Genomic DNA, 23,073 nt, shown 5'->3' on the forward strand with positions numbered 1-23,073 from the left:
ATGTGGTCTTTTACTTAACATTATGTTTTTGAGGTTCATCCATGTTGTGGAAGGTATCAGTGCTTTGTTCTTTTTAATTGCTAAATAGTATTCCATCATATGGATATACCTCATTTTATTTATCCATTTACCAGTTGGTGGACATTTGGGTTGTTTCTGCCTTTGTCTCATGAATAATTTTGCTGTAAACATTCACATACTTGACTTTGTATGGACTAATGTTTTCGATTTCTTTTGGATAGGTAGCTAAGAGCAGAATTTCTGGGTCATATGTTAAATTTATATTTAACTTTTTAAGAAACTGCCAAAATGTTTCCAAATAGCTGTTCAATTTTAAGTTTCCACTAGGAATGAGGATTTCAGTTTTTCCATATCCTCAACAACACTTCTTATTGATGATGTTTTGATTAGAGCCATTCCAGTGGTTATAAAATGGTATCTCATTGTGGTTTAATTTGTTTCCCTAATATTAATGATGTTTAGAATCTTTTCATGTACTTATTAGCCATTCACATGTCTTATTAGGTGAAATATCTATTCAAATCTTTTGCCTATTTTTAAATTGGTTTGTTTTCTTATGGAATTTTAAGAGTTCTATAAATATTCAGGATATAATTCTTTATCTGAGATATGATTTGTGAATATTTTCTCCCAGTCTGTGGCTTGTGCTTTTGTTTTTTTATGACGTCCTTTGAAGAGCAAAGTTTGTTATTTTTGATGAAATCCAATTTATCAGTATTTTCTTTTATAGATTGTGCTTCTGGTAACATATATAAGAACTCTTTGTCTAACACAAGGTCATGAAGATTTTCTCCTTTAGTTCCTTCTAAAAGTTTTATAGTTTTAGCTCTTGCATTTAGGTTCTTGATTCATTTTGAGTTAACTTTATCACATAATTTAAGGATTGAAATTCATCTTCTTGCATGTGGCTGTCCAGTTAGTTCAACCTCGTTTGTTGAAAAGACTATCCTTTCCCTATTGAGTTGTCTTTGGCACCTTTATAAGAAAACCAATTCACCATATATATAAGGATTATTTCTGAATTCTTGTTTCTGTTCCATTGATCTATGTGTTTACTGATGAATAATTGTCAACTTGACTATGTTATGGTGTCCAGTTGTTTGGTAAAATGCTAGCCTAGATGCTGCAGTGGAGTATTTCATAGATTGGATTAGCATCTACAGTTACTTGGCTGAAGGTAAAGAAAGTTACCTCCCATAATGTGGGTAGGCCTCATCCAACAAGGGGAGGCCTGAAGAGCAAAGAACTGAGGGTTCCAGAGAGAATTTTTGCCTCAAGACTATGCCTCTGCTCTTTTCTGAGTTTCTAGCCTGCTTGCCTCCACCCACTGTAGATTTCAGACTCAAGACTTCAACATCAAATCGCATTGAGATTTCTAGCCTGTCTGGGACTTAGGACTTCAACATCATTCTTTCTAAAATTTCCAGCCTCCTGTATACCCAGTGAACTTGGACTCAGCAGCCCCCACAATCATGTGAGCCAATTCCTTAAAATCAATCTTTTAATATATATACCCATATATCCTGTTGCTTCTCTTTCTTTGGAGAACCTTGACCAGCATGTCTATCCTTAGGTCAGATACTCTCTTGAATAGTGTAGTTTCTAGTAAATTCTTATTTTTATTCTTCTTCTTATTATTATTTAGGTGCATGGTCCAGGAATTGAACCTGGGTCTCCTGTGTGAAAGGCGAGCATTCTACCACTGAACCACCTGTGTGCCCTTTAGTGAATTATTTTTGAAATTGAAAAATGCATTTCCTTTAATTTTCTTCTTTGTTTTCAAGATTGTTTTAGCTATTCTGGGTCCTTCGTATTTCCATATAAATTTTAGGACCAGCTTGCCAATTTCTACTGAATAACCTGCTGGAATTCAATGCAGTGAATGGTACTGCATTAAATCTGTGGATCAATTAGGAGAATCCTCATTTTAAGAGTCTCAAGTTTTCCATGGAATGTCTCTCTGTTTTGTAGTTTCTCTCAGCAATGTTTTGTAGTTTTCAGCATATAATTTTTTCACTTCTTTGATTACATTTATTTCTAAATGCTACTTTTTTCAATGTCACTGTGAATGGATTTGTTTTCTTAATTTAATTTTTCGATCATTCCTAGTATATAGAAATAAAATTGATTTTGTACATAGATCTTATATTCTGTGATCTCAGAGAACTCATTTATTAGTTCTAGTTGTCATTTGTTGCTATTGGTGTTGGTTTTTGGTGTGGATTCTTTAGGATTTTCTATGTAGAAGATGTTTCTACTGTTTGTACTTAGAGGATTTTACCAATATTCCAACTGCTTTTACTCTTGTTCATTTAGTCGTATTAACCCTTCAAACCCTCATTCTTTATATCTGTTCCCCAATTGTAAAACATTAGGACCTTAATTTCTTCAATGCCATTTTAATTCTTCACTATTCTGTTTAGCCTTGCCTATGCTACTTCTTCCTTAACAGCTGTGTTTTTTACCTCATATTTCATGGAGAAAATTAAGATTATCAATACAAGTACATTTACTGTGAATCAAATAATGCTTAAATTTCAGACTCCCTAACTCAGGAACCCCATTTCAAGATTCTGAGAGGATCACTGTCAAAAGTAAGATGTTTTAATTGTAATTGATTAGAAATTCTGTTTCTTTCTACTCTGATTTCCCCCTGAGACATTTCTGATGTCGGCCTGATCGTCAGTATGGTGTTGAAATAGTAATAGGCATTTTTGGGATCTTAATAAGGAAAAATTGAGTTGGGAATACACTACAGTAACTGCCATTTGGAAGGACATTTTAGAATGCTTTAATAAAACAAGAAATTGTCAGTGATCCTCTCAGAATGTGGAATTAAAGATTTAGATGTGTATAAATTTGGAACACTTAATGGCATAAGAGCAATAAAGATGAGCAATTTAAGCAATAGAAATTATTCTGGCATAAAGAAACAGATTTTAACAAATTTTCTTCCAGATCACGTCAAAAGCAAATTCATGGCTTATTTGATAATCCATTCAATGATGGAGGCTTATTTATTTGAATACACTGGAAAATTAAATTTCTTGATGATTTTGACAAAAACTAACTGATGAATATAATGTAAAAATCATAATATACAATTTCAGGGAAGACATCTAACATAAACTGATTCATGAATGTCATTTAAAGAAAATTTATGATACAGTCACTTTCCAAGAAAACTTGAAATACCAAGTTTCTTTTCTGTGTTTTTAGGCTCTGTGATTGCACCCAGACTGTCTGCTGTGCAGTACATCCAGGTCTCTCCCATCCTACAAAGCACCTACTCTGCACCTTCCTGTTTCTCTCCTTGCCTTCAACAGTCGACATTCTTGATAGATAGAACCACACACTTATTTTTGCACTCTGCTTCACTACTCAGCCTTTTCATACCTGGCTAATACTTCATCATTCCTCCTTGAAGCTGCTCTCCCTGAGATCATTAAAGGCCTCTTTAATGCCAGATACATGGACTGTGTTCAGCCTTTGTCTGAGGACTTAAACATTTACCACTACATTTTTCCTTGAAATTCCCTTATCTTCTGGCTTTCTGACATTATTCTTTTGGTTTATCTTCCTAGTCTCCTTTGAGGGATTTTATGTTTTAGCCTTTTAAATGTTAGTGTTGTCTAGTGGTTTAATATCTTCAGCATTTCTTGTTTATATTCATTCCTTCAACTGAATAGTAGTACATATTATGATATTGCTAGGGAGAACAGAATGAACGAGACAGGTGTTGTCTCTGCATCATAGATAATAATCCATGTTAGGCACGGGGTCACTAAAGGATTCCACATGAGACAGTGAGTTAAAGCTTAATAGTTTATTGAGAAAGGATGAAACAGATTGAGAGCAAAGGAAGAACAGGCAGACTGAGAGCCAGTGAGATTGGCTAGCGAAAGAGAACAGAAAAATGGCTCCAACTTTCTTTCTGACAGCTTGTGGTTTTAAAGGAAAAACTGTGCCAAGAAGGGTGGGGGTGATGTGTGGCTACAGGCATCATAGGCTGGAGCAGATCATGACTTCATTCTCATGGTTATCTGGTCTGGCCTCTGGCAGGTGGGGTGTTGGCATGTTTGTGCGCCCTATCTTCTGTCACATCAGGTCCTGTCAGAAGATCTAATGAGGGAGAGAATTGAAGGGACCCCCATGCCACAGAATCCATTTTCTATGTTAAGTTTTATTTTCTGATACCTGACATTCCTGCCTTTTTATTTTAATAAAATTGATTGGAGTTGCGATTAGATTGGGGGGGGGGATGCATTAGCTTAGCTTGAAGCAGTTTTTGGAGGGAGTAGGGATGTTGTGTTCTCTTTTTGGATACTTCCTGCTGTACCTGGGCAAAGTTGGAGGAAAAATTGCTTTGAGCCAGGCAGAGGCATTATTAATTGGCTTGTGACAGAACAGATTTTAAATTTTTGTTGTAGCAGGAGTATGTTTTAGAATTTTGCTGGTTTGTTACAGCTGCTGTTGACCTGTGAACAAACTTAGATATACATTGTGAGAGGCAGAGGGCTAGGAGAAAAATTAATAGGAGGATAATTAAAGAGGAGTGAGTTGTTAATAAGATTTAAGGGGCAATTTAAGGGATGAATTGATGAAATTAGTTGTTATTTTTGGAGAGTTTAGCATCTTTAGGTTTCAGAGCTTCTTTGGCATTGGAACAATTTGGAGGGCTTAAGTTCCTGAAAAACAAACTTAATAAGTACATTGGATATTTTTTAGGGATTCTAGGAACATTGTTGGTTGGGATTTGTCATACTGTGGCAGTTTGTAATATCTGGCTGAAGTTTGCATAAGGGTAACCTCCAGAATAACCTCTTGAATTGATCTGAAATCTCTTAGCCATTGAAGCTCTATTTCTTTTCCCCCTTTTGGTCAATTCATTGATATTAGGGCCAGGCTTATCTTTGGAGCCTATGTCTCACAGTGTTAGGGCCAGCCATGTTCTGTGATGATAAAGTCAATTATATTTCACATTGTTAGTTGCCAGGTTTATATTCCTGGAAATTATGTCCCACACTGGGGGGAAGCTCAGAGTTTGACTTAGAGAGAGATCACATTTGAGCAACAGCTGAGGTCTTCTGGAGATGACTCTTAGGCACTAATTCTAAGTAGGTTTAGTTTACTATTATAGAAATAAGTGTCATAAGGGCAAGCCTTAAAATTGAGGCCTTGGCTTCCTGGGAAATTCCTAATAGTTTATTTTTCTGAGTTCCTTAAAGACTTTGCAGACACTTTTTTATTTTTTGCCCCAAACACTCTGAAATGTAAAGTATAAAACATTAACTTGTTCAAAACGTTAAGATTTTGTTCCTTATTCCAGGTTTATATTAAATAAAGTTTAACTAGATTGTTTAATTTATTAGACAGATTAAATTATATATTGCAAATTTTGGACAAAATAAACATGTGTTTTAATTTTACACAAAAGTTAAAGCTTTAAAATGCAGACAATATTATATTTTTACTTGGTATATTGATTTGTTTTGGCTTTAACTATATCAACTTCATTACATTTTTTTCATTAAATTTTTAATTGGAGTTTGAGGGCTATATATATAAAGTACCTCAGTATTTAATGATAGCTTTTTAAAAATAATAAAAATCATGGTTAATAACATCATACCATTACTTAACATTATATAGATTAGTATTAGGATATAACATTGATAGTGAGAATATTGTTAATTTTTAGGAATTTATATTATGTTTAAATATATGAATATTTTATTTCTTTAAATTTAATTAGTAACAAGAAAGAAAAAAATTTTTAAACATTATAATATATTCAAACACTTTTTCTGCAATAGGTTATTTTAGTACCTTAGCACCTTTTTTATACAATGTGAAAGAACAAATTATTTGTAACAGTTATTTTCCCCAAGAATGAGAAGACTTGTTTTTTTGAAATAAAGGATAATGCCAGCATAAACATTAATAAGAATACTATTATTATTATTATTATTTGGCTCTTATAAAAGGAATTTTTTAAGTTATAAGTCTACAGGTCTAAGGCCATAAAAATGTCCAAACTAAGGCATCCAGGCAAAGGTACCTTGATTCAAGAAAGGCTGATGGATCCAGAACACTTCTGTCAGCAGGGAGGGCACCTGGCTAGCATCTGCTGGTCCTTTCGTTCCTTGTTTCAAATAGCTTCCCCAGGAGCATTTTCTTTCAGCATCTGCAAATGGCTGGGTCTCATGTTGGCTCGGAAACAACTATTCTTCATGTATCTGCATCTGAGATTTAACAAAATGTTTCCCCTTTAGATGGACTCCAGTAAACTAGTCAAGACACACCTGGAATGCATGGAGTCACATCTACATCTACTCAAAAGGCCAAACCCACAATTGGGCATGCCACATCTCTGTGGACATCCTCTTATCAAAAGGGTTTCTGCCCTACAATACTGAATCATGCTGAAAGGACATGGCTTTTCTGGGGTGCACAACAATTTCAAACTAGCAGAAGTCCTATGGATTATTGACTTATTTATTTTTATTCTAGTGAGTTCCCATATATCTTTCCTATTATCAGTTCTTCATTTACATTAGTGTTTATTTCCTTAATTCCTTTTTTTATTTTAACTTTTTAAATTGTATAGTATAACATATATACAAAGCAAAGACATAAAAAACGATAGTTTTCAAAGCACTCTTCAACAAGTGGTTACAGGACAGATCCAAGAGTTTCTCATGGGCTATCATATGGTCCTCTCATATTTTTCCTTCTAGCTGCTCCTGAATATACAGGCTAGGGGACTTAAATATTTTTTATCACAACAATCGACTTTTCCTTCTTTTATTGTGAAAAATAACATATATACAAAAAAGCTATAAATTTCAAAGCATAGCACCACAATTAGTTGTAGAACATATTTTAGAGCTTAACATGGGTTACAGTTTTACAATTTTAGGTTTTTTCTTCTAGCTGCTCTGAAACATTGGACACTAAAACAGATATCAATTTAATTATTCAGCATTCATATTCATTTGTTAAATCCTGTCTTCTCTGTATAATTCCACCATCACCTTTGATCTTTCCATCCCTCTCTTTAAAGGTGTTTGGGCTATGGCAATTCTAAATTTTTGATACTGGAAGTGTCTGTCACTACTGTGGGGTAGGGAGATGTAACTATCTGATGTTCTGGAGAGGCTGGGCTAGGTGTCAGGACTTATCTGGACCAGGGACCCATCTGGAGGTTGTAGGTTTCTAGAAAGTTAGTCTAGTGCATGGAACCCTTATGGAACCTTATATATTGTCCTAGGTGTTCTTTAGGATTGGCTGGAATGGTCCTGGTTGGGGGTTGGCAGGTTATGATAGGTAGCAAGGTCTACCTGAAGCTTGCATAAGAGCGAACTCCAGAGTAGCCTCTCTACTTTATTTGAATTGTCTCTGCCACTGATACTTTATTAATTATACTTCTTTTACCCCTTTTTGGAGAGGATGGAATTGTTGATCCCATGGTGCCAGGTCTGGATTCATCCCTGGAAGTCATCTCCCATGTCTCCATGGACACTTTCACCCCTGGATGTCATGTCCCACGTAGGGGGGAAGGCAGTGATTTCACTTGCAAAGTTGGGCTTAGAGAGACTGAGGCCACATCTGAACAACCAAAGAGGTCCTGCAGAAGTAACTCTTAGGCATGCCCAGAGGTAGTCTAAGCTTCTCCACTACCTGTATGAGCTTCATAAGAGTAAGTCTCATGATCAAGGGCATGGCCTATTGATTTGGGTGTCCCTAAAGTTTGACACAGTATCAGGAGATTCCCTGTTGGTAAGGTTTAATAATTCCATATTCTTTATCCCCTTCCTCAGGAAACTTTGCAGATACCTCTTGATTATCTGCTTAATATACTCTAGGATGTTTCCAAGCATTGCAATATTCTATACAAGGTTAAAGGACCACTTTCTTTGTCTGTGCTCCCTGTGTTTCTATTGTTCAAATGAGTATACAGATAGGTTGAATTAGATTATGCGCTTGAGAAGATTTCAGTTCCAGATCAAATAAACCTTTCTTCCATCAGTCTCAAAGAGTATGTGTGGTTCTAAACTATAGACACTGTCTTCCTTACCCCTATGTTCTGAATTACTTTAACCCCAACCTGCTTGGCTTCATTCTTATCTCTAAATGTCAGATTATATATATAAAGCAACCTCTCAAAATCCAGAAATAATAATTACCACTCTGGACTTAATGTGTCTGCTCTAAAAGTTTAAAATCTATGCCCCTGTTTTCTTATAAGCATTTTCTAAAGGTGACCATACCATTGTTGTCCTTTTGTTCCTGACTTATTTTATCTCACCAAATGTCCCACATGTTCATTCACATCATTGCATGCCTCATGACTTTGTTCCTTTTTGTAGCAGCACAGCCTTCATTCATAAGTATACACCATTGTTCGCCGATCTACTTCTCTGTCAGTGATTCCTTCAGCCTCCTGCATTCATCAGGCATCATGTAGAAGACCTAAAGTCCACAGTCCATCAACATTCTCAATTTTAGATAATTTCACTGTTGCCAAGAGAAGGAAAATCAATAAACACACCCTTGCCAAATAGGAAATCTAAACCTCCTCTTAACTCTTGACCCTCCCCCCATTATTTACCTCTGCTGTTGCTGTGGTAGTGCTGTTGGTTTCCTTTTGAACATAGCTCATAGATGCAGTAGCAGCTTTCCCTCTGTACCCTGGACTTAGACACTCTTTATATACAGGAATCATATCTTTTAAGTAATTCTTGTGAGAATGAATTCATATTTCTAGTATGGATCAGTGGGACATGTAGGTCTATACAATCCCTTTCAGTCTTGTTCATCTTCAATATGGTAATATTGCTTCTAGACCCACTAGAGAATCACCTTCACTCCTATCTATTCCCTTATATTGGAGTTCAGCCTCATTAGCTAATGGTTCACCCATCTCTAGCTTCTGTGTATTTCTAAGTCTCCTATATTCTATATTATAAGCCTCTGATTATACCTTTATGCCATCATAAAAGTGGAATCATACACTATCTATCCTTTTATGTCTGGCTAATTTCACTCAGCCTTATGTTCTCAAGGATCATCCATCTTGTCATGTACCTCAGACGTCATTTTGTGTTACTGCTGCATATTATTGCATCATATATATATATATATATATGTTTAGAATGTGGCCAGGCATTTATATATTTTAGAATATGGCCAGGCATTAATATATTTTATACTCAGAGCATATAAATGATCATTTTATATATATATGTATATATATATATATATACCCCATTTTGTTGATCCACTCATCTGTGGATGGGCATTTGATTTGCTTCCGTCTTTTGATGATTGTGAATAATGCTGCTATGAACATTGGTGTGCAAATGCCTGTGTCGTTGCTTTCAGCTCTTCTGGATATATACCAAGTAGTGCTATTGCTGGGTCGTAGGGCAACTCGATATTTAGCTTCCTAAGGAACTGCCAAACAGTCTTCCATAGTGGCTGCATCATTATACATTCCCACCCGCAGTTTATAAGTGTCCCAGTTTCTCCACATCCTAAGTAAGGAGGTCAATGCCCGCACACTTTATGCGCTGGCAACAGCTTGCAGGGAACAGGGAGAGGGAGGAAGTGCTCGGGAGGGATGCATGAGAGGTGGATTGGGCTGTTCTTGGGGCAGGGGTATGGGGCAGGTATGTGCACTGGGGGCTGGTGGGGAATGGTAACAGGTGACAGGGTTCGGGTGCATGGGGTGTGAGATGAGTCACCAGTCACAGGGCTGTGCTGGTGAGGGTAACACACCCAAGGAATATGGCCTGGCTTACTTCCTGGTCCTGGGGTCCCGCAGGCTCCGTGCCTCTGCGCCCGGCTCCAGCTGTCTGCCTCTCTATTCCTTGGCCTCTGCAGGTAGGGCTACCCCATGTGGTGCAGAAGTCTCTCCCAGGTCAGCTGTACTCCTGAATCACCACCTCAGTCGCCCTCCTGTCCCTTCTCTAACTTTTCTGTGGAGCAGGGCTAATCTCAAGTCACTCTATTTGGCCATCTTCCCAGAAATCTCCCAATAGGAATATTATTATTATTTTTATTTATTTATTTATTTATTTTAACGGAAAGAAAAAAAAAAAGAAATTAACACAACATTTAGAAATCATACCATTCTACATATGCACTCAGTAGGAATATTATTTTGATGCAAAATATTTTAGACGCAAAATTTGGATGATTAAGAAAAATTGTTTTTCAAAATACTTTATATTAAGAGGATGCTAACAATTCATGTTAATAGAAGACTGAGAAAACTTAACTTTAGTTTTGTATGAATATTCAGCATAACACAAAATCTTTCCTTTTGTTTGATATACATAAGCAGAATTATTAAATTTTGGTTAGTATTGATTATGAAAGTCAGAATTTACTTTCATAAACTCCTTTTTTATAACTCCACAATTATTTTGTGGCAAACAATTAGTTAGAACTTATCGTTAAAATGACTGTAATAAATAAAATTTATTTTTTTCAACTCTACTTTTTTTTTAAAATTTATTTAGGGGTTGTAATTTGCAATGACTATAACAAACAAAATTTATTTTTTTAAAAACTTTTTGTTACCTTTTGTGTTCATTTTACCTATAGCTTTTATTTATTTAAACAGCATTATAATTTGAAATAAATTTGATAATAAATTTACAGAGCTTTTGAACCTGTATACTTTCTTTAAATAATAGTATTTATGAAGGGAAGAAGAGCTAGAGATTAATAAAATAATGGAGGAAGGGAAGATATTTATGTCAGGGTTTAGAATATGGCCAGGCATTTATATATTTTATACTCAGAGCACATAAATGATCATTTTATAATATATTTAAAATCTTTTAGTTTAATTTAGCAAAAACTTAAAATTTTTAACAATATTTTTAAATGCTAAGTAATGCCATGAACATGTTGATTTACAGAATTAAGTTATAGTTTTTTTAAAAAACTGGTTTAGAGTTTTTGTTTAATGCTATTTTCTTTTTTAAAGGTTTTACACATGTATATTATGAGGACTTTTTTAGGTCATTTTAAAATTTTTTGCTTTTGAAATTCTTTCAGCATTTTTATTCCTTTGTTACACTGTTTTATATAAAGCCTTAATAGGTGTGTATTTTAACTATAATATAAACTCTTAGAAGCTAAGATTTAAGTCTTTTATTCATGACAGACTGGCATTAACAAAGTTATTATAACTCCAAATTCTGATACATATTGAGTTAACAAATGGCTAAGTAAGAGAAGTTAGATTTTTTAAACTTCAGTTAAAGTTATAAAAAATCCATTTGTATTTTTATTAAACTTAATTGACTTCTTTAAATAGAATATATTTGAATTTTTTGCATATTTTTAATTTTATTATATTTTATATGTGTTATTATTGTTAGGTACATTGCTCAGTTTATGTAACCTGTTAGGTTACTTTAAGAGGAATTTTGAGAATTCCTTATGATATTTGTTTACTTATTAGTAAATTTATTGTAATTGAAGAACATACTTAAGCAGAATAAAATTGCATTTGTTTAATTGAAAGAGTCATTATTTAATTTTTATTATTTTTTATAATATTTTAGAATTAGAAAGAAGTTTAAAAGTATATTGACTATTAAGTTTTGGGAACTATATTGAGCTCATTGAATTTGTTTTTAAGTTTAAATGTGGGAAAACTTTTTAATTGGTTGCAAAGATAGAATATATTAGGCTTAGAGCTCGTTAAAAATTTTTTTTATTAATTTGCTGTAACTATCCAGAGATATGAAACTATACATTGAAAATGCATACAGGCATAAATAGGAAATTTATTATTTGAAAAGAAAAACAGAAACATAGAAATATTTTTGAGAGGAATAAATAAAGGACTGAATATGGCACTCCACTCCATCTTCATTTTTTGCAAAAATGAAATTGAGTTACACACCCAATTCCTTATTTGTAGTAGTATATTCATTTTAAATTATAGTGAGGTTATAGAAATAAAATCTTTTTATAGACTTTTAACTAAAATGTTTTAATATAGCCTAAACTTTCTCTTTTTAAAATACTTTTATAATTAGAAACCAGTTATGAATTTTTGACTAATATAAATGTAGAAACATACCAATTAATAATTAGACTGAACACATTAGAACCAACAGACAGGCATTAAATATTTAACGTACCAAATATGTTAGTTAACAATTAAACAGACATGAAACACTTATGCAATATAATAGCACAGAGGAATAAAGTTGTTAAGTTTGGGAGAACTTTCAGACCATTTGTTAATTGAGAGTGCTATGTTGTGGGGCAACTTTTTTTTTTGCATGGGCAGGCACCAGGAATCGAACCTGGGTCTCCGGCATGGCAGGCGAGAACTGTGCCTAATAAGTCACTGTGGCCCGCCCCATTTTTGTTGTTTTAAAGGATATTGTGGACAAGACGAATTGTAGAGAAAAATAAGTTTTTTTTTGTTTGTTTTGTTTTATTTTCCCTTTTTTAATTGGAGTTTAATGAGATTATGAAGTAAACATCTGAGAGGGGTAAAATTAGGAATTGTTAGGGTGTTAACCATGATTATTTGCTAGCTTTTAATATGGAGGGGGAGGTTTGCTAGTGCTAGGGATTTTGCTTGCAGGAAGCTTACAGAGGTCTACTTGTGGAGACTTATGTTTAACTACTCCTTTCGAGGCTGATGGTTACCAGCTCTACCGAAGGTTTACGGTCTCCTTAGGGACTTGCGTCTGGGACACACTGACTCTTATTGGGGCCCTGTGGAAAGGAGGCTTATGGAAGTCACCAGCTCTGTTGGCAGCTTATGGGCCAGTGTAGCATTAAGAGAGGCTAATTTACCCATATCCAAACTCTAATTGTAACAACAAAGCAGGCATCCCCGGTTTGTTGTCATGGATTAGGAAAGTGTGCAGTCTTTCACTCAGGGTGTCCCCTAAGTTGTTTTTGACCACTATACAGGAAAATGCTTATAGAGCTAGAGAGTTTAGACCAAGCTTGGACTTTGGGCCAGGTGCACTGAGGCGGGCCAAGGTGTCACGGGGACACTGAACAAAACTTTCATGGGGGGATCTGGGCAGAAAGGTGTCACTTACCTAGGGCCAAATTGGTTGTAGTTATTTGAATGCCGTGAGTGTGCACTGGTATCATGTTAAGATGGTCTGAGCTGGAAACTCAAGCTGTAAATCACATGGAAGCCATAGCGACCGTGCCAGTTCAAGGGATGGAGTGACTGGAAGACTGCTCCTGTAGCCCTGAGGAGCCAGAAATTCAAGCCTCAGTCTCATCTCCAAATTGGGTTGACTGGAAGGCAGTCCCATAGCCCGAGGGGCCAGAAAGCTAAGCCTTTAGTCAGACCTCCATCACAGGTTTTTGACACCATTTATGTTGGGTCACTAAAGGATACCACATGAGAGAGCAAGTTAAAGCTTAATAGTTTATTGAGAAAGAGTGAAACAGATTGAGAGCAAAGGGAGAACAGGCAGATTGGGAGCCAGCAAGATCTGCTAGTGAAAGAGAACGGTAAAATGGCTCCAACTTTCTTTCTGACAGCTTGTGGTTTTAAAGGAAAAACTGTGCCAAGAGGGGGTGGGGGTGATGTGAGGCTGCAGGCATCACAGGCTGGTGCAGATCATGACTTCATTCTCGTGGGTATCTGGTCTGGCCTCTGGCAGGCAGGGTGTTGGCATGTTTGTGCTCCCTATCTTGCTGTCATATCAGGTCCTGTCAGCAGAGCTAATGAGGGAGAGAAACTGAAGGGCCTCTCCTGTCACAGAATCCATTTTGTATGTTAAGTTTTATTTTCTGATACCTGATGATCTAAAGTTTAGATCCTAGTCTACTCAGGGAGAGAAATATTAAACAAGTAATTACTATTCCCATGGCTTTTGCTGATAATTCCCAAGTCTAAACCTACATTTTTCTTGATTATTAGGGAAATTATAATCAGGACACCTCAAGGAATGAAAATCATTTAAATGACAAGAAAAACTGTGGTTATTTTGAATTGTGGCATTTTTTGGAAGCAAAAACATTGAATCAGTCACTTTAAAAGATTTATGTTTGTTTCCTTTTATTACCCCAGGTGTCACACTGCCTGTGGAACCACAGTATGCAGGGAAGAATGCTGTCTTCTAATCATAGATCCTCATTTAGTCTCTGTGACTAAATTGCTTTCAGCCTAATTTTCTTCAATAAATGTTTGCTGATGAATTAATAAAGAAGACTAATAAAATACACATATATGAAGATAGTTAACTTTCTTTATATGGTTAATAAAATAACAAAATGAAAGTGATTTAAGATGACTATCTCAGTCTACCTGGTACTCCCAGTTTATATCTCTTGTCTCAGTATAATATGAACAGCACCTTCTTTCATTTTCAGAATGATCTACATTTAGACAGTAGAGCATATAGACCTATAAAAACCATTTTTGAAAAGAAATATTGGTTATTATGCTTGCTGTTTTTAAAAATCCTAATGGCTTTTGTTTTGTTTTGTTTTTACTACTTTACAGACAAAGCTTGGCAGAGCACAAATATTTCTGGAATAAGACTCTTTCATTACTAATCTTTACTAAAAGGGAGCTAATGAGTATTAGACATGAAGTATATGATAATTTTCAAAACTGGACTTCACTGAAAGAAGAAGTTTTTCTACAAATTAAATCTATATGTAAAACGGCTTTAACAGGTTTGTTATATTTATATTTAGAACATAATTTTCCTTTTTTGTAAATGGTATATCATAAATAATGAAATAATGATATTTCATTTGATGTGATAGAAATTGCTATGGACTTTTAAAACCTGTTATTGGTTGTTAGACTAGCTGACCATTGTTTTCATTTCCTGGCTGCTAAAACAAATTCCATACAATGGATTCACTTAACAACAGAAAGTTACTGGCTCAGGGTATCAATAAAGCTAGAAGACTTGCTTCCTTCCTTCCAGTGTCAGTGTGGATTCCTAGGCTTTTCTATCACATGGCAGTGCACATGGCAGCGTCTTCTTTCTCTTCCTGGTTGCATTGACTTCCAGCTTCTAGCTGAGCCCTTTTCCTTGTGTGCCCAGTTTGCTTTGCTTGAAAGGCCTTCAGGCAGATTGGATTAAGGCCCAACTTCATTCACTTTGGGTACACCTTAACTAATACATCCTCAAAAGTCCTATTTACAGTGGGTTCATACCACAGGACTGGAGTTGCAAACTAAACATGCCTTTTATGGAGGACATAATTCAGTCCCCAATGCTCACCAAAGTCATTCTGGTCTCCAGCCTTTGCTTTGTTATTTTATGTGCCCAAATACTTTGCCTTTGTCTTTGTGGACCTTTTGATGTCGTTTTAGCAGTGACTGTTCTGGACCTAATTTTGCTTTTTTTAGAATAGGTGATATAGTAGAATTTTCAGGACCTGTTGATTAATTATTCTATTGCCTTTGCATTTTGATACAAAACACAGAAATTAACATTAGATTTTTACCTGTGCTAGTTAAAGCCCTGTGTGAAATTTCTACTTTTTTTTTAGAATTTAATGTCTGAGCAGAGGTACATAATCTCTTCTTTTTGAGGGGAACACAAACAGAGGATTTTCGCCTCCAACTGGAATACTCTTTCATAATCTCTTTATAGTCTCTCCTTGGGCCGAAATGAAGGACAGCAATGATGTCCAGAAAAATTCATGACCTCTTTTTAAGTTTAATTTGTTATTAACTGTAATTAAAAAGTGGCACAACTTTTGGATAGAGACCATTCTTATAATAACTCTGTAATTGTTATGGGTTTGATTTGTTATAGTTTGTAAAATTACTCTTTTGGAAAAAGTAGACAGAAATTTCACTTAAGCTGTTTATTACAGATTGTTGATTGCACATCCCATTAGTATAATAATTTGAGGAACCCACTTGCAATATAAATATAGATATTCTTTTATAAATTATATACATAAACTTCTATATTACTATGCATACTATAAGAAATCTCTAAAACATACATTTAAAAGATTGAGAGAAATAAAATAGACAATATTTTTAAATGGTTTTATTTTATATATGTAATAACAGTATAAAATATTTTTATTACCAAAGTTAAAGAACAAGAGATAGTTTTTGAGATTATATTGAGATATTATTCACATATCATACATACATCTCATCTATTTGAAGTGTACAGTTTAATGGTTTTTATTATATCCTTGAGTTTTAAGCCTTCACCAATTCTAGAATATCTTAATCACTGCAAAAAGGAAAATCCTTTACCTTTAGCTATCACCCCTAAACTCTTCATCTTCCTAGTCCTAGATAACTGTTGATCTCTTTTCTGTCCCTATAGATTTACCTATTCTGGACATTTCATATAAATTGAATCTTAGCAATATTTGGCCTTTTGTGTCTGGCTTATTTCACTTACTTAGTGTAATGTTTTCAAGAATCATCTATACTACAGCATGAATTGGTACTTCATACATTTTTATGGCTGAATCTATTTTATTTATCCAGTTATCAGTTGAAGGGCTTCTGGGTTGTGACCACCTTTTAACTATTATGAGTAATGCTGCTGTAAACATTCTTGTACAAGTTTTGTGTGGACATATATTTTCATTTCTCTTGGTTATATACCTAAGGAGTAGAATTGCCAGGTTAAATGGTAACTACAGGTTTAACTTTTTGAGAAACTGTAAGACTATTTTCCAAAGTGGCTAGACCAACTTACATCCTCACCAGCAGTGTATGAGGTTCAATTTTTCCACATCCTTGCCAAGACTTATTTTCTGACATATTAAGTATAGTCATCCTAGTGGTGTGTCTGAAGTGGTGTCTCGCTGTGGTTTTGATGTTTTTTTATTTCCCTGAAGACTGTTGATGCTGAGCATTTTTTCATGCCCTTTTTGGTCATTTGTACATCTTCTTTGGAGAAATGCCCATTCATATCATTTACCCATTTTAATTGGTTTATTTGTCTTTTTATTTTTGAATTGCAAGAGTTCTTTTCTACATAGAAGTTCCTTATTAGATGTATGATTTGCAAGTATTTTCTCCCGTTCTATGAGCTATCCACTCATTCTTTTGATAGTGCCTTTTGTTTATTATTTTTCTCCTTTTTGTTTTTGATAGTGCCTTTTGAAACCCAAATGTTTTTAATTTTGATGGAGTTCAGTTTATCTATTTTTTTGGTTGCAAATGCTTTAGATGTCATATTTAAGAAAACATTGCTTAATCCAGAGGCAAAAAGATTTATACCTATGTTCTAAGAGTTTTATAGTTTTAGCTCTTACATTTAGGTAGTTGATCCATTTTGAGCTAATTTTTACACAATTTCTTATTCTTTTGCATGTGGATATCCAGTTGTCCCAGTACTATTTGCTGAAAAGACTGTTATTTGTCCATTGAGTTTTAGAGACATCCTTGTGGAAAATAATTAACTATAAATATGAGGGTTTATCTCTGGAGTCTCAGTTCTATGCCATTAATATATATATGCATGTTTATACCAGTACCACACTGCCTTGATTACTGTTGCTCTATAGTAGGTTCTAAAATTGAGAAGCATGTCTCTCCTTACTTTGTTTTCTTTTTGCAAGATTGTTTTAGTTATTCTAGATCCCTTGAGTTTCCATAGGAATTTTAGAATCAGACTGTTGTTTCTACAAAATATTCATCTAGTATTTTGATAGGGATTGCATGGAATCTGTAGGTAATTTTTTGGAGTGTTGCATCAGAACAATATTAATTTTTCCACTCCATGAACACAGGACATCTTCCCATTTATTTAGGTCTTCTTTAATTTCTTGTAATAAATGTTAGCAATTTCAGTGCACATCTTACGTATCTTTTATTACATTTATTTTATTTAATAAGAGTATTTTATTCTCTTTTTCACTATCATAAATGGAATTATTTTCTTAATGTCATTTTCAGATGATTTATTGTAAATTTATCAAAATACAATTAAAACTTGTATACTTATCTTCTATCTTGCAAACTTGATGACTTGTTTATCAATAGCTTTAGTTTTCCCTTGTGTCTGATGCTCCTTTTATCTACAGTATGGACAGAGGAATAAAAAATATGGAAATAAACAATAGGGGGAACAAAGGTTAAAATAAATCGAGTAGATTGAAATATTAGTGGTCAATGAGAGGAAGGGGTAAGGGGTGTGGCATGTATGAATTTTTTCTTTTTTTTTTTTCTTTTGCTGGAGAGATGCAAATTTTCAAAATAATGATCATGGTGATGAATATACAACTATATGATGATATTGTGAGCCATCGATTGTAACTATGTCAAGAATGTTTGTATGTTGTTCATAATAAAATGAATGAAAAAAATAGCTTAAGTTTTTGTGGATTACTGAGGTTTTCGTATATAGAAGATATGTCATCTGTGAATAAAAGTTGTTATACTTCTTCCTTTCCCGTGCCTTTAATTTAATTTTTTTTTTGCTTAATTGCTGTGTCTATGAATCTCCAATACAACGTTGATAAGAAGTGGTGAGAGGGGACCTCATTTTCTTGTTTCTGATCTTAAGGAGAAAGCATCGCCTCTATAACCATTAAGTAATTTTAGCTGTGGGGTTTTCATAGATGTCTTTTATCAGCCCAAGGATGTTCCCTTCTATTCCTAGTGTGTTGAACACTTTTAACATGAAAGAGAGTTGGATTATGTCAAATATTTTCTTTACCTACTGAGATAATCAAGTGAATTCTGTGTTTTATTCTATTGATATTTTGTATTATATTAATTGATTTTAGGGTATTAAACCCACCTTGCATTCCTAGAATAATTCCACTTGATTATGTTGTATAATTTTTTATGTGTTGCTGGGTTTCGCTGGTTGGTGTTTTGTTGAGGATGTTGCATCTCTATTTATATATTATGTCGATCTTTTGTTTTCTCTTTTTGTGATGTCTTTGTCCGATTTTGGTATCAGGTAATATTAGCTTCATAGAATGATTTGTTTCCTCCTCTTCCCAAAACAAAAGATTTCTTATCTTTCAATATTAGGTTAAAAAATCTTCAAAGATGGATTCTAAATATTTGTCATTAAGTTTAATGAAATTTTGTAACATACTGTGTAGTGTGTTGCATGATTTTAAACATTGCTAAAAAGGCATCGGAAAATTTCCTCCATTTTCTGGATGCCATTTTACTTTTTAAAAAATTATGTTTTAATTTAAAATTTGTAATTTGAAAAGTTTTGACAGGTGCACGCACCAATGAAGGCACTGCCACAACCAACATACAGAACATTTTTATTACCCTCAACCTCAAATTCCTTGTGTCTTTTGCATATCCTTCTCTCCTCCCTTGGTCCAGGGCAACCACTGTGTTCTGTCACTATATATTTTTGCATTCTATTGAATATTAGATAAATTGAATCATTCAGTAAGTACTCCTTTTTGTATCAATTGTGTGTATCAGTAATAAATTCCTGTTTATTCCTGAGTAGTATGCCACATTTTATTTATCCATTTACTTGTTGATGGACGTTTGGGTTATTTCCCATTTTTCACTATTGTGAATAAAACTGCTATGAACATTTGTATGCAAATCTTTTTGTGGATATGTGCTTTCATTTCTTTGTGGTAATGATTGTGTTATATGGTATACTTAATATTATAAGAAACAATCCAATAGTTTTCTATAGTGGTTGTATTCTTTTACATTACTACCAGCAGTTATTAGAGTTCTAGTTGCTCTATATCCTTGTCAACATTTGATATTGTCAGTCTTTTTACTTTAGCCACTCAAATGAAATTTGTATAGGTAATATTAATCCACATTTCAAATAGTCTTTTTGATAATTTTGTAATTTGAAATATCTTGTCACAAATTACTATAGAATATTTATCTCATAATAGTAGTAATGAACTACTATTGAACTCAATCATACTGGACCAGAAGAAGCTTCAGCTCTGTCAGTTTTCTTTTTCATTTTGTGTTGCGTTATTAGTACATTTTCCAATCCATGATTTCTTTTAGGAATCTTTTAAGCCAATTATCCATTTTTGGGCTCTTAGTTTAATTAAACCACATAGTCAGGATCCTCATAGACAGAACAAGGAAGAACAAATGAGGAGATACTGACAATCCCTCTGTGTGCAGGAATAACACTCTACTCTCAGAACACCTCACACATTGAACCTGACCTGCGACCATGACTACCTGATAATGTGGATAGATGGGGAGGCACTTCAGGTTTAGGAAGGGAAAATTGGCTAACAGCCTCCTAGGACAAATGGCTACCCTTTCATATTACTTAGGTTTTAGCTCAGATATTACCTCTTCAGAAAGATTTTTAGTGCTCACTCTAGTCGCCTTTCCTTATATTTCTTCTCTATCCCATTTTTTTTGTTTCACTTTTAATAGTATTTGTTACTGTCAGAAATATACTTATCCATTTATTGATTTATGTTACTGCCAGTTTCTCCTACTAAGCTGTAATCTCCACAAGAACAGGGATTTTGACTGCTTTACTAAAAACTATATTCCTAGTGTTTCAAGAGAATTGTGTGTGTTATGTAGTAGGTGCTCAGTGAACAATGTGGAAATTAAATGGAATTAAAAGTTTGCCCAAGTTTTGATATTGAGATTATTGAAAACCCTTATGTTCTTTTTTTAAAAAAACAGCTGAGTATCTTCTGAATTTTTCTTGTAATGGTCATGTATTCTATAATCTGGGGAGGCAGGAAGAGGAGGGGAGGCATCATTTATAAGCTGAGTTTGCCTGAAAGCTGAGAGCAACTTTTACATGTTACGCTCAATAGTGAAAATCTTAATGTGATTTAAAAAAACAGTTTGAAAGTTGTTTGTTGAATTTATAAGAGGCAAATACAAAACTTAAGAGTTCTTTTCTTCCCTTAAATTGCAAATGCTATTAAGAATTTTTCTGACCATAAACATAAATCAACCTTACTCTAAAAACCTAGAAAATGCAGAAAAGGGGCAAAGACATCATCTGCAGTCTCACTCCCAAGAGACATCTGCTGTTAACGATTTTTTAACTTTTTTTTTTTGCATGGACAGGCACTGGGAAACAAACCCAGGTCTCCGGCATGGCAGGTGAGAACTCTGCCTACTATGCCACCGTGGCCCACCCTGCTGTTAACATTTTGATGGATAGCTTTCTAAACTTTCCTCTCCATGCATGAATATGTAGAGTTAACAATGAATCATGAAAATATAGTCATGCCATCAAACAATGTCAATGATGTAGAAAAGGATTTCATTATAGGAATATTAGTTTTCTAATTTATTAGTTTTCTACTCATGGAAATTTAGGTTGATTTTAGTTTTTGCTATTAAAACTAAAGCTCCATTGAACATCTTGACGCATGCATCTTCATGATCTTGTCTCATTTTTTTCCTTAAAATAAAAGTTAATTCCTAAAAGTAGAATTGCACAAAGTTTATGGCCATTTTGTCTTTCACTTACAAGTAATATTACATTTTATGCTTTGTTCAACAAAAGGAGATAGGAATTAGTTTTCAACCCTTGACTTTACATTTGCCATTATTGTAAATCTTTTCACATCAGAAGTGAAAGTTTTGTTTAGAAGTTATGCAGTGGTGATTGCAGAAACTCCAAGGTGGAAATACATATACAAGGAGAATATGTTCAGTTCCCAAGTAAGAGCTTAGTGAACTCACGAGATGGGCTGTGTGAATCTGAAGCTATGGTATTGTAAGTTTTTTTCTCCATCCTTTTATAAAAATGTTCTCCTTACTCAATGCTGTCAGCACAATCAAAGCCCAGGGGATAGATATACAAACTTTTACAAGTAGGTACAAAATTCCAAAGGTACTTGTCTTTTTTTTTCAGTTTCTTTGATCAATTTAAACACATTTTAAATTTAGCAGCAGTTCTAGTAAACAAAGAAACATGATAGTTTCACAAATTAGAATTTAAGTAAATAATATATATCTTAAATTTAGATACAGAGAAAATAAATTCAGTGTAATACCGTTAAAGATTAATGCTGATGAAGCTTGAGGACTGTCATGCCTACATGAAAAGATGGCCCTGAGCCTAGGAAACATATAGAACTGCCCTGTCCCATATGCAGCCACTAGCCACATGTGGCTATTTGAAATGTGGCTATAACCTTTTGTTGAAATGATAATATTTTGAGTATGTTGAGTTAAATAAAATACGTTATTAAAGTTAATTTCACGTTTCTTTTTTACTTTCTTTATGTACTTATTCTAATGATGCATTAAATTTAGTATTATGCTTTCTGACAGTAGGAAAACTTTAGTACACTATGCTTACAGGACAGTAGCAGAAAAGAATCAAAAGTAATAAAAATTTATTTGATAAAATGAATTTTACACATTTATTTTTTTCTTTAGGTAAATTTTGTGAAGAATAAGATTTATATCCTATAAATATTTAAGGTATAATGATTCTAGTCCTATTGTGAAATCTTTCAAATAGAGTTTGGGCACAGAAGCATTTTCAGTAGAAAAATAATAGCTTTAAGCAAATCCACGGAGACGACTTTTGAATGTGACTGTTTTCTGTTTTTATATATTAGAAAAGATTGTTAGTCGTCTTCATTTTCAACTTTGACTCGAGGCAAAATTGGGAACTCTCTGTAGTCTATCTCTTAGCCTTGGCTTTCCTTAATTTTTTTTAAACAATTTTTTTGTTGTTAAACATATATACAAAAAAAAAAAACAAAAATGAAAGAAAGAAAAAGCAATGATTTTCAAAGTACACATCAAAAAGAAGTTACCAAACAGATTTCAGAGTTTGTTATGGGTTGCCATTCCACTATTTCACATTTTTCCTTCCAGCTCTCCAGGACACTAAGTCTAGAAAAAATACATTTTTTTCTTTTTTGTGAAAAATAGCATATATACAATAAAGCAATAAATTTCAAAGCCCATTGCAACAATTAGTTATAGAACAGATTTCAGAGTTTGGTATGGGTTACAATTCCAGAATTTTAGGTTTTTACTTCTAGCTGCTCTAAGATACTGGGTACTAAAAGAAATATCAGTATAATGGTTCAGCAATCAGAGTGGTTTGGTAAACCCTATTTTCTCTATAT

The 23,073-nt window shown here is 33.9% G+C and overlaps 1 protein-coding gene across 13 annotated transcripts in view; it reads left to right on the forward strand.

Annotated features, from left to right (window-relative positions):
- Positions 1 to 23,073, forward strand: part of LEKR1 (leucine, glutamate and lysine rich 1) — a 281,731-nt gene that overhangs the window by 91,401 nt on the left and 167,257 nt on the right. For all 13 annotated transcript variants that reach the window (XM_077160861.1, XM_077160870.1, XM_077160863.1 and 10 more), the window contains one exon: positions 14,540 to 14,715. In XM_077160861.1, the coding sequence (XP_077016976.1) occupies positions 14,540 to 14,715 (176 nt within the window). The remainder of the gene's footprint in view (positions 1 to 14,539; positions 14,716 to 23,073) is intronic.

Source organism: Tamandua tetradactyla, chromosome 5 (assembly GCF_023851605.1).
Source record: "Tamandua tetradactyla isolate mTamTet1 chromosome 5, mTamTet1.pri, whole genome shotgun sequence".
In the NCBI taxonomy this organism is placed as follows: Eukaryota; Metazoa; Chordata; class Mammalia; order Pilosa; family Myrmecophagidae; genus Tamandua; species Tamandua tetradactyla.